General features: G+C 41.9%; 1 protein-coding gene across 3 annotated transcripts in view; it reads right to left on the bottom strand.

Annotated features, from left to right (window-relative positions):
* Window positions 1–1,287: 1,287 nt before the first annotated feature.
* scinlb (scinderin like b) overlaps window positions 1,288–11,129 on the bottom strand; it is a 21,088-nt gene continuing 11,246 nt past the window's right edge. For 2 of the 3 annotated variants that reach the window (XM_034887298.1, XM_034887299.1), the window contains exons 6-17: window positions 10,818–10,916; window positions 10,158–10,290; window positions 9,846–9,934; window positions 9,457–9,672; window positions 8,374–8,504; window positions 8,092–8,182; window positions 5,435–5,605; window positions 4,755–4,929; window positions 3,813–3,928; window positions 3,579–3,656; window positions 3,064–3,124; window positions 1,288–2,105 (exon numbers count right to left, since the gene is read on the bottom strand). In XM_034887298.1, the coding sequence (XP_034743189.1) occupies window positions 1,945–2,105; window positions 3,064–3,124; window positions 3,579–3,656; window positions 3,813–3,928; window positions 4,755–4,929; window positions 5,435–5,605; window positions 8,092–8,182; window positions 8,374–8,504; window positions 9,457–9,672; window positions 9,846–9,934; window positions 10,158–10,290; window positions 10,818–10,916 (1,521 nt within the window). In that variant the 3' untranslated portion in view covers window positions 1,288–1,944. The remainder of the gene's footprint in view (window positions 2,106–3,063; window positions 3,125–3,578; window positions 3,657–3,812; window positions 3,929–4,754; window positions 4,930–5,434; window positions 5,606–8,091; window positions 8,183–8,373; window positions 8,505–9,456; window positions 9,673–9,845; window positions 9,935–10,157; window positions 10,291–10,817; window positions 10,917–11,129) is intronic. The other variant, XM_034887300.1, reaches the window with a different exon arrangement.

Raw genomic sequence — 11,129 nt, 5'->3', positions numbered from 1 at the left:
GGGAATTAAAACACCCACCCACCCAAAAAGGGCCTTGAGCTGGTATTAAATCATATTTTTCCTCGCACATGTGAAAACGTCTACCATAATGGAGTTGTGAAAAGAACTAATGATTTTCTTGACTTGTCTTGGATTTCAGCCATAACAGCCTCGCCACATTGATTTTCTTTTATTAATTGTCTTTGAGAAATCCTTTATTTTGTACCGTTGTGTGTATTTGTATTTATTTATCTACCTTATGATGTATAAATATTTATATTGTTTTTACCGTTTTTCATTACACAGGAGTAATTGTTGAAGTAGTACTGTTTCAGACTGTTATCCTGCCTGAGCATACCGTCAAGTATCAAATAAATGATAAAAATGTTTATTGAGCCATCCTTGAACTGTTTTTCGCTTATAGAATGGGTTGGGCTAATCTACTGGGCTACTGGGCTTTCTACTTAGTTTGTATATTAAAGGTCCCATGACCTGGTGCTCTTTGGATGCTTTTATATACCCTTAATGGTCCCTTAATAGCATATCTGAAGTCTATTTCCAAAAATTCAGCCTTGGTCCAGAACTACAACCACTAGAGCCAGTCCCACAATGAGCTTTCCTTAGGATGTGCTATTTCTGAGTCTGTAGCTTTTGAGGAGGAAAGAGGGGGCAGCAAGGTGGAGGCTGCGGGTGTGGACTTGACCAACTGCCACTTTGCTCGTTTGAAAGCCATGATGTCTCTCTCTCATGGGTGGGCCAAATTCTCTGGGTGGGCAAAGCAGAGAAAGGGGTGGTAACTTTACCCCTTGTGACCTCATAAGGAGCTAGATTCCAGATTGGCCCATCTGAGCTTTAATTTTCTCAAAGGCAAAGCAGGATATCCAGGGCTTGGTTAACACCTATCACCATTTCTAGCCAGTGGGGGACCATAGGCAGACTGGGGGAACTCATACTATGTTAAAAAAACTCATAAAGTGAAATTTCCACGCCATGGGGCCTTTAAGATTGCAAATCCCACTGCTCAGTGTCTCAATTCACGGCATCATGGAAGGACATAGACATTTTGAGGTTGTAATGCTGGCTAATGTTTCTGCATCCAGAATAACAGTACAGCTGTGGGCTGAGCATTTCATGTCTTCTTTCTTCTTAGACAGATGCTGCGTGCTGCAACGAGATCCCATTCCGTTTTCCCGAGAGAGGAGAGAGAAACTTATGACGATGCTGGTGTTGCAGGATGTGGACATGTATGATTAATCTCATTCTTTCACTTATTATCTTTAAAAATGTTCAAAGAGAAAACACAGTTTAAAATACTGGAAGTTTTATTTAAAAGCCATCCATGTGAGCATTTTAGGGTCAAGTAATAAAGACAACAAGCACACGTCCATACTGCTGTACCCCTTTTTAAAATTCACAAGCACAGAATAGGATAGAAAAAACAATGCATGTAATAAAATGCAGCATGCAACTTCTAGGAAGTGTACAACATTCCAGTACCAACGATAAAACTCAACACATGTGGACACCGAATAGCAATAGAGTGAACTGTTTCTGTCCGACATGATATTCTGGGTAAAAAAGACTGAAGACAGGCAGCGAGGAAACCCTAATGGTGTCTTCTGAACTGAAAGAGAACAGAGAGAAACAGTGGATATCTCCAGCTGTCTGAAATGACTTCTATTCCTATTTCCTATACGTATGAGACGCTTAGATAAAGACATGAAGGCAACAAGCTGTTGGATACAACAGATCAATAAACCACTTCTATCAAATTAAGATAATGTTGCTACAGATATGCTGAATTCTTTGCATCGTGACCAAGCATAGAGGCAGCCCTTCAACCTGATAACAGTGATAACATTGGTTTTGGCACTTAGGGATTGAAATTAAGATAAACAAAATGGCAATAGCAGTTGCTGGACAGGTAAGGAGTCAGATTGGTAGAAAGAGCCTTTGGTTTTCTGTTCAGAAACGAGAACGCATTTTGTCCAATGGATCCGTCTCCCACATCTTGGAATCCCAGGCCTGGAACCAGCCAGTGAAAGTTGGAGGTTCTGCTCCCTGTTTGATGGTGATGATGGGCAGTCCTTTGCGGCCGGACGGGTCAGAGTCCACATACTCTTTTGCTGCACAACAACAAGTAGATAGAGAAAGGGGCAGATAGAAAGACAGACACAGGAGACAGAAAGTGAGATTTTTTTTTTTTTTTTAATGTAACAGCATCATTTTGCAGACATTTAGAAAGAAAATGTAGAAAATAAAGCTTAGATACATTTTTTGCCCACTTGGTTTTCAAGTAAACTGACACTTGTAAGCTTATATAGTGAACACGTGAAACCAGATGGCCATTTAAATACCCAGAGGATGCAGAGTAACATCACCATTCATTTGGAGTTGTGTTTCTGGGCGAATGCATGTCCAATAGTCACTCTCATTTTAGCTCTAAATAAATGAAATATAAGTATCTGGGTCTGGGGGGGAACTGCAGAGCGGGTTGACCATTTTCTGTGAGTTTGTCACAATGAAAAACACCTTTCACTCAACAGGTTTTTCCAATAATATTAAAGTATTAATTGGCTGTAGAATGTTGTAGCTGAATATGCCATCATACATGCAATCATAAATGTATGAACAGTAGGTCTTAACATAATTTTTTTCCACCTGCATTTTGCTCAGTGCAGTATAATTATGTGTACATTTATTTGGGTCTACATGGCTAACATCGTCAAAAGGGCCTGCTCAAAACTTACAGGAGGCACCTGGAAAACATGCTCCCAGCAAGACAAAAACAGTTCGAAACTGCCCTGAAAACTTAATTTGGGATAAGTCAACATGTACCATGTTTGAATTAGGATGCCTATTTTACAGGTTTGACAGGCCCACGGTAGCATCCTGAATTATGCCACTCCGCTCCACAGTTTGAAATGATCATTTAAGAAAACCTACAAGGAGCATTTTCTCAACAAATTTGAAAACTTGAAATACTTTCATAAAACCCAACAGCCATGATTTTATAGTGCTTCCTTGCAGCAAGTATCTGACTAAAGACAGTATGAATTGTTTGTAGGTTTTCATGCAACAAACCTAATTTGGGAGCCCCAGTCTTTTCCTCTGCATTAGCTTCGTTGCCAACCCAAAGGAAGATCTGCAGGGAGGAGAAACACACTCAGTCACTCAAATAGTCTCGGGCTCCTAAATGGTGGAACGTGCTTCCCATTAATATCAGGAAAGCTGAAAGTCGACACATCTTCTGCCACATCTCTCCCGACTGCACAAATTGGCTAAGAAGTTGATGGTTATTTCGAAGAAATGCAATTACATTTTGCACTTACACGAAGCACTTTGTAGTTGGCTTATTTGTAGCTAATGTACTATGTGATTCGTGCTGTTGGGAGTTTGTGCCTTCATGGTTGAATGCACCTATTGGTAGTCACTTTGGATAAAAGTGTCAGCTAAATGTAATGTAATGGCTATTCTGAGATTTAAGGGTATGCCTCCCTCTATCTAGTATCTGGAGTCTCTGAATTCCATAAGTACATTTCACACATAAAAATATGTTTCTGCAAGGTCTAATGATGACGGCAGAGAGCTCTTCTCACCTGGTCCCAGGTATCCAGGAGCATGACATCATCAGTGGCCAGGTCTGACTGAGTGAAGTCCCCTGGTACTTCTTCAACCTGTTAGACAAAACAGAAGAGAACTCGGACTGACTGTGTATGGATTTATGAGTGTTAACTAGTTGATATTACATTATATTAACATAGCTGTTACATCTGAAGCATATACACCTTAACAGTAAAAACAAATCATACTCTTATGTCACTGTGACTTACAATAAGTCTTCCAGTTTTGTTGGAGCAGCCAAACAGACGTGGGGGATGGAGCACGCTCTGCAGACTCTTGGAAGTCTGATATTCCTTCTTGCCGCCGAGAGCAGCCCAGAAGTCACCTGGGAGAGCAGAAAATACAACATCCATCGGCTCCAAGTAGTTTGTCCCATATTTAGTGCTTTTGTTTGTTTGAACGGGAAGTGAGTTAAGTCCGCTACACCAGAATGATGCCACAGTTCTTTGGGCCAGTCAGTGACGAGAAGCATCAAGATTTCAAGTTTAATCAAAACCAGACCAGAAACCCAGCAGGCACGCTTAATCAATTCGATCAGGCATTGGGCCTATGACTCTGTGGTCCATCTGCATGGCTACATACATCGCACACTGCATTGCAGTTGGCCTTTTATTTTTAGCTTTTCAAATCTGGTACCTTCATGAGGACAATTTTTTAAACAACATAACAGAGTTGAGCTGCTTTTAATCCTCAAAGTTCTGTCACAATTAGAGAAAGTACAACTGATTACAAATAAGTTTTGGCTTTGAACTACTGCACAGCCATTAGGCTAGTCATCCACGACCTTCCACTTCTGGATTGTTCCCGGAAATTCTGGTGAATCCAGACAGCTAGCTAGACTATCTGTCCAATCTGAGTTTTCTGTTGCACAATTGAAATGTTTATGTCCAAAGCTGAACGCTAACGTGGTAAGTTCTCAGTGGTGACGTGAAACACATCATTTAAGCTTCTGTGTATGAAAGTCGCCTAACTACACCATTTTTTTTTAAATGTAGCCACACTGAGAAATACAGAGAGTTTTGTTGAGCTGATGGGCTTAATCAGCTTTGTATCAACTCATTTCGCAATAGCTTGAATGTAACGTTAAGTTATACATATAAAATAGTTGCGCGCTATATCTTTAAGCATATTGGTCCTCAGAGGACACTCACCTGGCTCTTTGCCCTCTGACACTTGGCTGGGATTGCCACCCAGGAAGCCCACCACATGCTTGGCAGCCTCCATCTCCTCATCACTGGCACCCACGCCCCGCCACACAAACAAGGCCTTCGGGGTCTTCAGCACAAACACGTCGTTGGTGTTCAGTTTGGTAGCAGAGACCTCGACCTGGGGGGGTGGACATGTAGAAAGGTAAGAGAGGAACTCAAGGATGTGCACTGCAAAAAAGATAAAACACTTAATGTGAGGGAAAATGTACTAAAAACAAGTGAAATGATCTGTCCATGCAGCAAGATAATTTACTCGACAAGCTTGCTTGAATTAAGATTATAGTACAAAGTTGAACACTTAGAATAAGAAATTCACTCTGAAAACAAAATAAATTATCTAACACTTCTAAATCTAAGTTTTTTATTGCTGTGTGTTTTACCTGACTGCCTCTAGGCCATGCAATGTTAGACAGCCATTCACAAATATAAGATCATATTAGATCTTGGTAGAAGCATGCTGCATCCTTATTGGCTCACTAACGCTGATCCTTAGGTGTTAAAATTGGATATTGAATGACAAGGCATTTTTTGATACTCAGTACCTAAGAGGCCATTTTGTTGGTGCATAAAGAGCACTCAGTACCAAGCCTTAGTGACAACACAACTGCTGGCAGACGGCTCACCTCCACAGCCCGGGTAGCGTGCACAGAGCTCTGCCGGATGTGGAAGAGGCGATTGCTGGCGGCCTGCGACTGTCCACCTTTGCGTGACGTGCCTCCCATGTGGATGATCATGGGTTTGCCCTGGAACAGGCTCATCAGGTGTGAAGGCTCCTGGCCCTGAGTCACTCTCACCTGCAGGAGGGATCAAGGCATTAAAACACTTCACCATGAAAGTTGGGGGCTATTCTAGCTTATGCACAGTACATACAGTAAGTGACAAAATAAAATATTGTATGTCAGCATATCCGGTAATATCAACCGTCTATATGAAGATGGAGGACCATGCTGATATGTTTACAAATGTTGTAGACGTTGCATTGTTTTCTTCCTACTTTTATTGATGTTAACTAACACAATGTAGTCACGTTTGAATCACTGTCTAGTTTGGATCTGCCACCAAAAAGGACAGGAGCAGACTACAACGGACAGTTAGGACAGCAGAAAAGATAGTTGGTGCCAACCTGCCCTCCATTCATGACTTCTACACTTCCAGGGTTAGAAAACGGGCAGGACACATCACTGCCTACCCATCTCATCCTGTTTCTTTATCGTGTTTTCTGTTATTTCCCTGTGTATCCTCCCTGGTCTTGTGTTCCCCTTGGGTGTCTGTACGTTCTGTTTCCTGTCTTATTTTGAAGTCTGGTCTCTGTCTTGTCTTTAGTTTACTTCCTGTGTTTTCCTGTAATTACCTGATGTTTTCCACCTGTTTCCCAGCCCTCTTGTCACCTGCCTCTCCTTATCCTGTCCCCCCAGTGTATTTAGTGTCTGTGCTCCCTTCATCTCTTGCCAGATTGTGTTGTGTGTCTGCCTGGTCGGCCTGTTTGGGACTTTGTCTGCTTGCTGCTGTGTTTGCTCCCGTGAAAGTTTTGTCGTTCCTGTGGTCGGTGTTTTCCCTGTGAGTTTTTCCCTGCGTCTGTTCTCTGTTTTTTTCTTGCTTTTTTTTTCCCCTGGACCTTTTTGGATTTTTTTATTTTTGGGGGGGAATTCTTGGACCTTGTGTTTTTGCTATATGGATTATTTGTTGGTTACTCTTTTTGTTGCAAATAAATCCTGCATGTTAACCTCCTGCCTGCCTCATTCCCTGCCACCACAACCTGTTCCAGCTTCTCCCCTCTGGTGGGCGCTACAGAGCACTGTACGCCAAAACCAACAGACTCAGGAACGGTTTCTACCCACAAGCCATCACTCTGAGCAGCTGACTTCTTACTCACAGAGCCAGGTTCAATTCCTGTGCAACAACCCAGCAACGCTCTCTCTAATCAGTCTGTTCACTGGATCCACTTATTTATTCATCATTCTGTTTCACAGCTGTTCATATTGCAATATAATACTTATATAATACCATACTATTTACTTCTGCATACTTTGCACTCTTCATTGTACTATTGTCTCAACCTATCTATATTGTTTCTGTTTAAAGTGTGTGTGTGTATTTGTTTTTGAATGAGTAAGCGCATTGTGAGCAATACGATCCAATACCTGGCAAAGAAAGCTGATTCTGAAAACTTTTCTTACAGAACCATAGATCACAGGGACTACCTGGTGAAACTAGCAATTTTCCACAACCTGGCACATGACATCTATTTTCTTATTTTGTCCACTGTCCCTGTTAAATAAAAAAAAAATCTGATGGCTAAAGTAAATTTAATTTGTCGTAAATGGGCTAAAACATAAAAAAAAACACCTGTGGGGTGTTTTAAACTAAGCATGTATAAAATAATGCCTGAAACAGCTCAATGCTGTCATTAGTGAGGGTTTGCCTTTAGACAATCACAGACCGAGGTTGAAGTTTTCTCTTTGTGTTGATGCAACAATCAAATGACTGTTTCTTAAATAAAAACAGGCATGAGTTGAAGCTTAACATTTCAGTAGATGTGGCGCCAGCACTTGTTGGCCAACTCTGGTCATGACTATAAAGTTGATGTAAATCCAGAAATGATTATGTGGTGTGTAAGAAGTGCAGTAGGTTGAGTTGAGTGATATCAACATAAGAACCTCACAGTGACACTGCCCTCTGCTGGTTGTCCTAGGATGGTTGGTTTTGGTAGCAGAAGGGTGAAGATATTAAAGCATTTTTTGGTTTTAGTCAGCTGTAGTCAATCCTCTGTAATAATTTAGTTTAATAGCTTTAAGGAGCTAAACCCTCTTTAGCACTAAATGTTTGATTTCCACAGTGCAGCTTATGAGGTAGCCAGACATGCTGCTCTTCTGTCTCTATTATAACCATCCTTTAGAGCACCCAAGACAAACAACTTTGTACAAGAAGGTAGATGCTTTATGTTTTTGTCAAAGTTTCAGGTTAGTTCTCAGTTTTGACAACTTAGCTGTAACGTCTTACTCAACTTCTTTCCACAATCCTCTTGTCATATTCAGAAAACAGCTGTAGCTTTGTCTAGTCATGTCAGCTTCTAGGAATATAATGACTCCTAACACAATTACTTCTCACACTAACTGCTTTATTTTTAACTATCCCTTTAATCCTCTTGAGTCACAGTCTGTCGGTCAAGTCTGGTGTTTCTTTTGTCAAATATTTGCGACAACAATGGGACCGCACAGCATCTGAACTTGCTCCTGCACATGATGGAAAGGTGTGCCGCGTGTCAGCGCAAAGCACTAACCTGAACAGGGGATCCTCCCATTGAGTCATCCAGCTGCACTGTGAGGAATGCTGACGCTGCCAGTTCATCCTGTGTGCACTTCAGCCCCTGCCTAACACAGTAACACACACACACACACATACACACAGTCTGAAGGGTTTTGGAAGATTCCTCCTGGGTGTGACAGGGTGTGACTGGGTGTGGTGGGGTACTGTGGTACACGCTCAAGTAGGCAACAGCATGTCATTCATACTGCATTGCACAAATTGCACAGTACATACGTGTTAGCATGTTGCTACCCACCAGGTGTAAATGATGTGTTGCTCGCGGGCTCCCTGTCTGTAGCTGTAGAGGATGAGGTAACAGTCTCCGCCATAGAAGTGGCCGTAGGAGGAGGGATCCACAGGCACCTTTTCACCCTCAACACGCCAGATCTGAAAGCCAGACCACAACTTGTTTTTTTCCCACATTTCCCACTCTGTTTAATCTGGCTCCTTCTTTTTTTTTTTTTTATTACTTTTAACACACTTATAACAGACAACATCACATCACTCCTTCCCTAGCTCCACTTCACGGGCCCCCTGTCAGTTTAATAATTGATTTAAGATTTTATTGACCTTTTTTAGAAGTTCTTCAGTTCAGGTCTAGTCCCAGACTACATCCTAAAAATGCTGACCCAATGCTGAGCCTGTTCGCAGCCTTAGATCCTCGGCCGGGCCCTTCTAACTGTTCCAAAGTTGGGTCTTAATCTGTTTTAGAGCAGCTCAGCTTTGGAAGGACCTGTCCGAGGAGATAGGGCTTGCTGAATCACTGAATCTTTTTAAATCCCAAACATTTTTATGAACTTGCTTATATTGTCTTTTTTATTTTCAACTCTTTTTACCCTATCGCCTGTTTATTTTGTTTGTCATTTTTTTCTGTACTTTACACGAGACCCATCTTCTATTTTCACTAATATCATGATGTCACCATCTGTATACAGTGTATGTGTATTGGTTTGTTCTTTATGTGCTTTGCTCTATCAAAGCACTTAGTATTTTAGTTAGTCTTTTTTACCTTAGGAACCTGTCATTGCACACGCAGATACAGGCGAACAGGTCACAAACAATTCCACCCCCCCCCCCCCACACACAGCTCAAATCCCAACCCAGAACAGGTCCAAACGCAGACCAGTCAGTCCCGGTGCAAAAAAATCAGTAAGGGTAAATAAAAAGATAATTAAAAAAGGGGAGGAAAGGGAAGAGGGGGGGATAGATGGGGGAGGGGACCACAGCTCAGTCCTCCTTATCGGGGACAGGCTGAGGGAATCAACCAGCTCTGGGAAAGTCAAAGCACTTTGTAAACCATTGTTTTTAAAGGTTTATAAAGTTATTATTCTTATTATACCTGGACTTTGCCCTTGCCATCATCCACCATGCCGTGCTGGGCTGCCATGGCCTTATTGGAGTGCAGGGTGGAGGCATCGAAGGGCACCTGCTCCACTTTGGCTATGCGACCGATGGTGAAAGCCTTACTTGGGCCGGTTGTCTGGTCCTTGTCCCTCCAGTCGCTGAAGAACTGCTTGAACAAAGTCGGCTCAGCTCCTGCAGGAAGTACCTGGATCTGTATGGTATAAAAGGTCAGAGAGGACATTATTAATTACCTGCATCTTTGACTTGGCGTTATATGTGAGAATTTTCTTTACATCATCTCACAACAGAGGAAAGTCTCTACTAATTATATGAAATCAAGATGCTGCTTTTCTGGAATATACATATTTGACATGTCAGCGTTACCTGGGTCTTGGGGGAGTATCCCTTGTCTTTGATGAACCTCTGACCTGTTGCCATGGCTGCTTTACGCTCTGCCGAGTTGGCCTTGGGACCTGGTTGGAGTCAGATAAGACATGACATGATGAGAAGGCCATAATTCTCAAGAACACGGTGCAATTTGAATCTCCCTCATGCTTAACTACCTAGTGTATATTATTTTATAAAATAGCATGATTAGAATCTCTGCAGGAGAAACAGTGGTAAAGACAGCAAGGAAAGCTAAATGCTAATGCTCTTTTATCTGCCGTGTTCTCGACTCTGTAAAGCTGTCTGCACCTTTCCAGACAAAGATGTTGTTGTCCACCCCGTTGTCCACGATGTAGCACTCCTCTGGGGACAACATGGCCTGTTTGAAGGGACTGGACGCAGCCACGAGTGTCACCTTTATCGAGCCAGAGGCATCAGAGATCTGCAAAGCAGAGGGACAGCATGAGCTACCAGCTATGTTCTATAACCCTTTTATTATTTGTCACATACAATCGCACAGTACAATGTAGTGAAATTCAATCACTGCATTTAACCCAGTCCTGAGCATTAGGACAGACACACACAGTAGCAGCGTCCAGGGAGCAGCTTGAGGTTCTGTGCCTTGCTCAAGGACACTACTGAGACGTGTTCCCAAAGTGTACAGTCAACTTATTTTCATCATATGAGCTACATATCTTATGTTATACCACTCTCTAACTTGAGATTTATAGTCAAATTTTGGAAAGTCCTGTTAATCTTTACATTCATTTGGACTGGATCCAGGCTATTGAATCAGTACTGACAGTTATAGACAGTTATCAGGCTATACATTTGAAATCCTATTGAGTGTAATATCCCTTTCCTATCCCTTTGTAGTTAGGAACTCTTATTTCCCACCCAGAAATCAAAGGCACATATCCAGCATACATGCAGTGTATAAATTCAGTGAAAATAATGACTGTTACTTACATCACTCACCATGTAGAGGGATGCCTTCTTTTTGTTGGAGGTGTCGACCTTATCATCATCCACAGTGCTGGGAGCTATGTCGGGTTTGGGTCCCAGAGCCTACACAACCAGAGGAGTGAGTCATTTTCTTTTTTTTTTTTCTGGTCATAATTATCACTTTTGCTCCAAGTTACAATTCAGCTTTTACACACAGATAAAGACACGGCTGCCTTGATGGTGATTTGTTGTTGTAGACTACGTTCTACAGATTTTCTCAGATTAAAAAAAGATGTATCTATGTATGCTATCCTCTCTCTCTCTCTCTCTCTCTCT

Source organism: Etheostoma cragini, chromosome 12 (genome assembly GCF_013103735.1).
Source record: "Etheostoma cragini isolate CJK2018 chromosome 12, CSU_Ecrag_1.0, whole genome shotgun sequence".
NCBI classification, from domain to species: domain Eukaryota; kingdom Metazoa; phylum Chordata; class Actinopteri; order Perciformes; family Percidae; genus Etheostoma; species Etheostoma cragini.
Note: the sequence above shows the minus strand (reverse complement) of the source record. Positions and strands in the feature narration are given on the sequence as shown.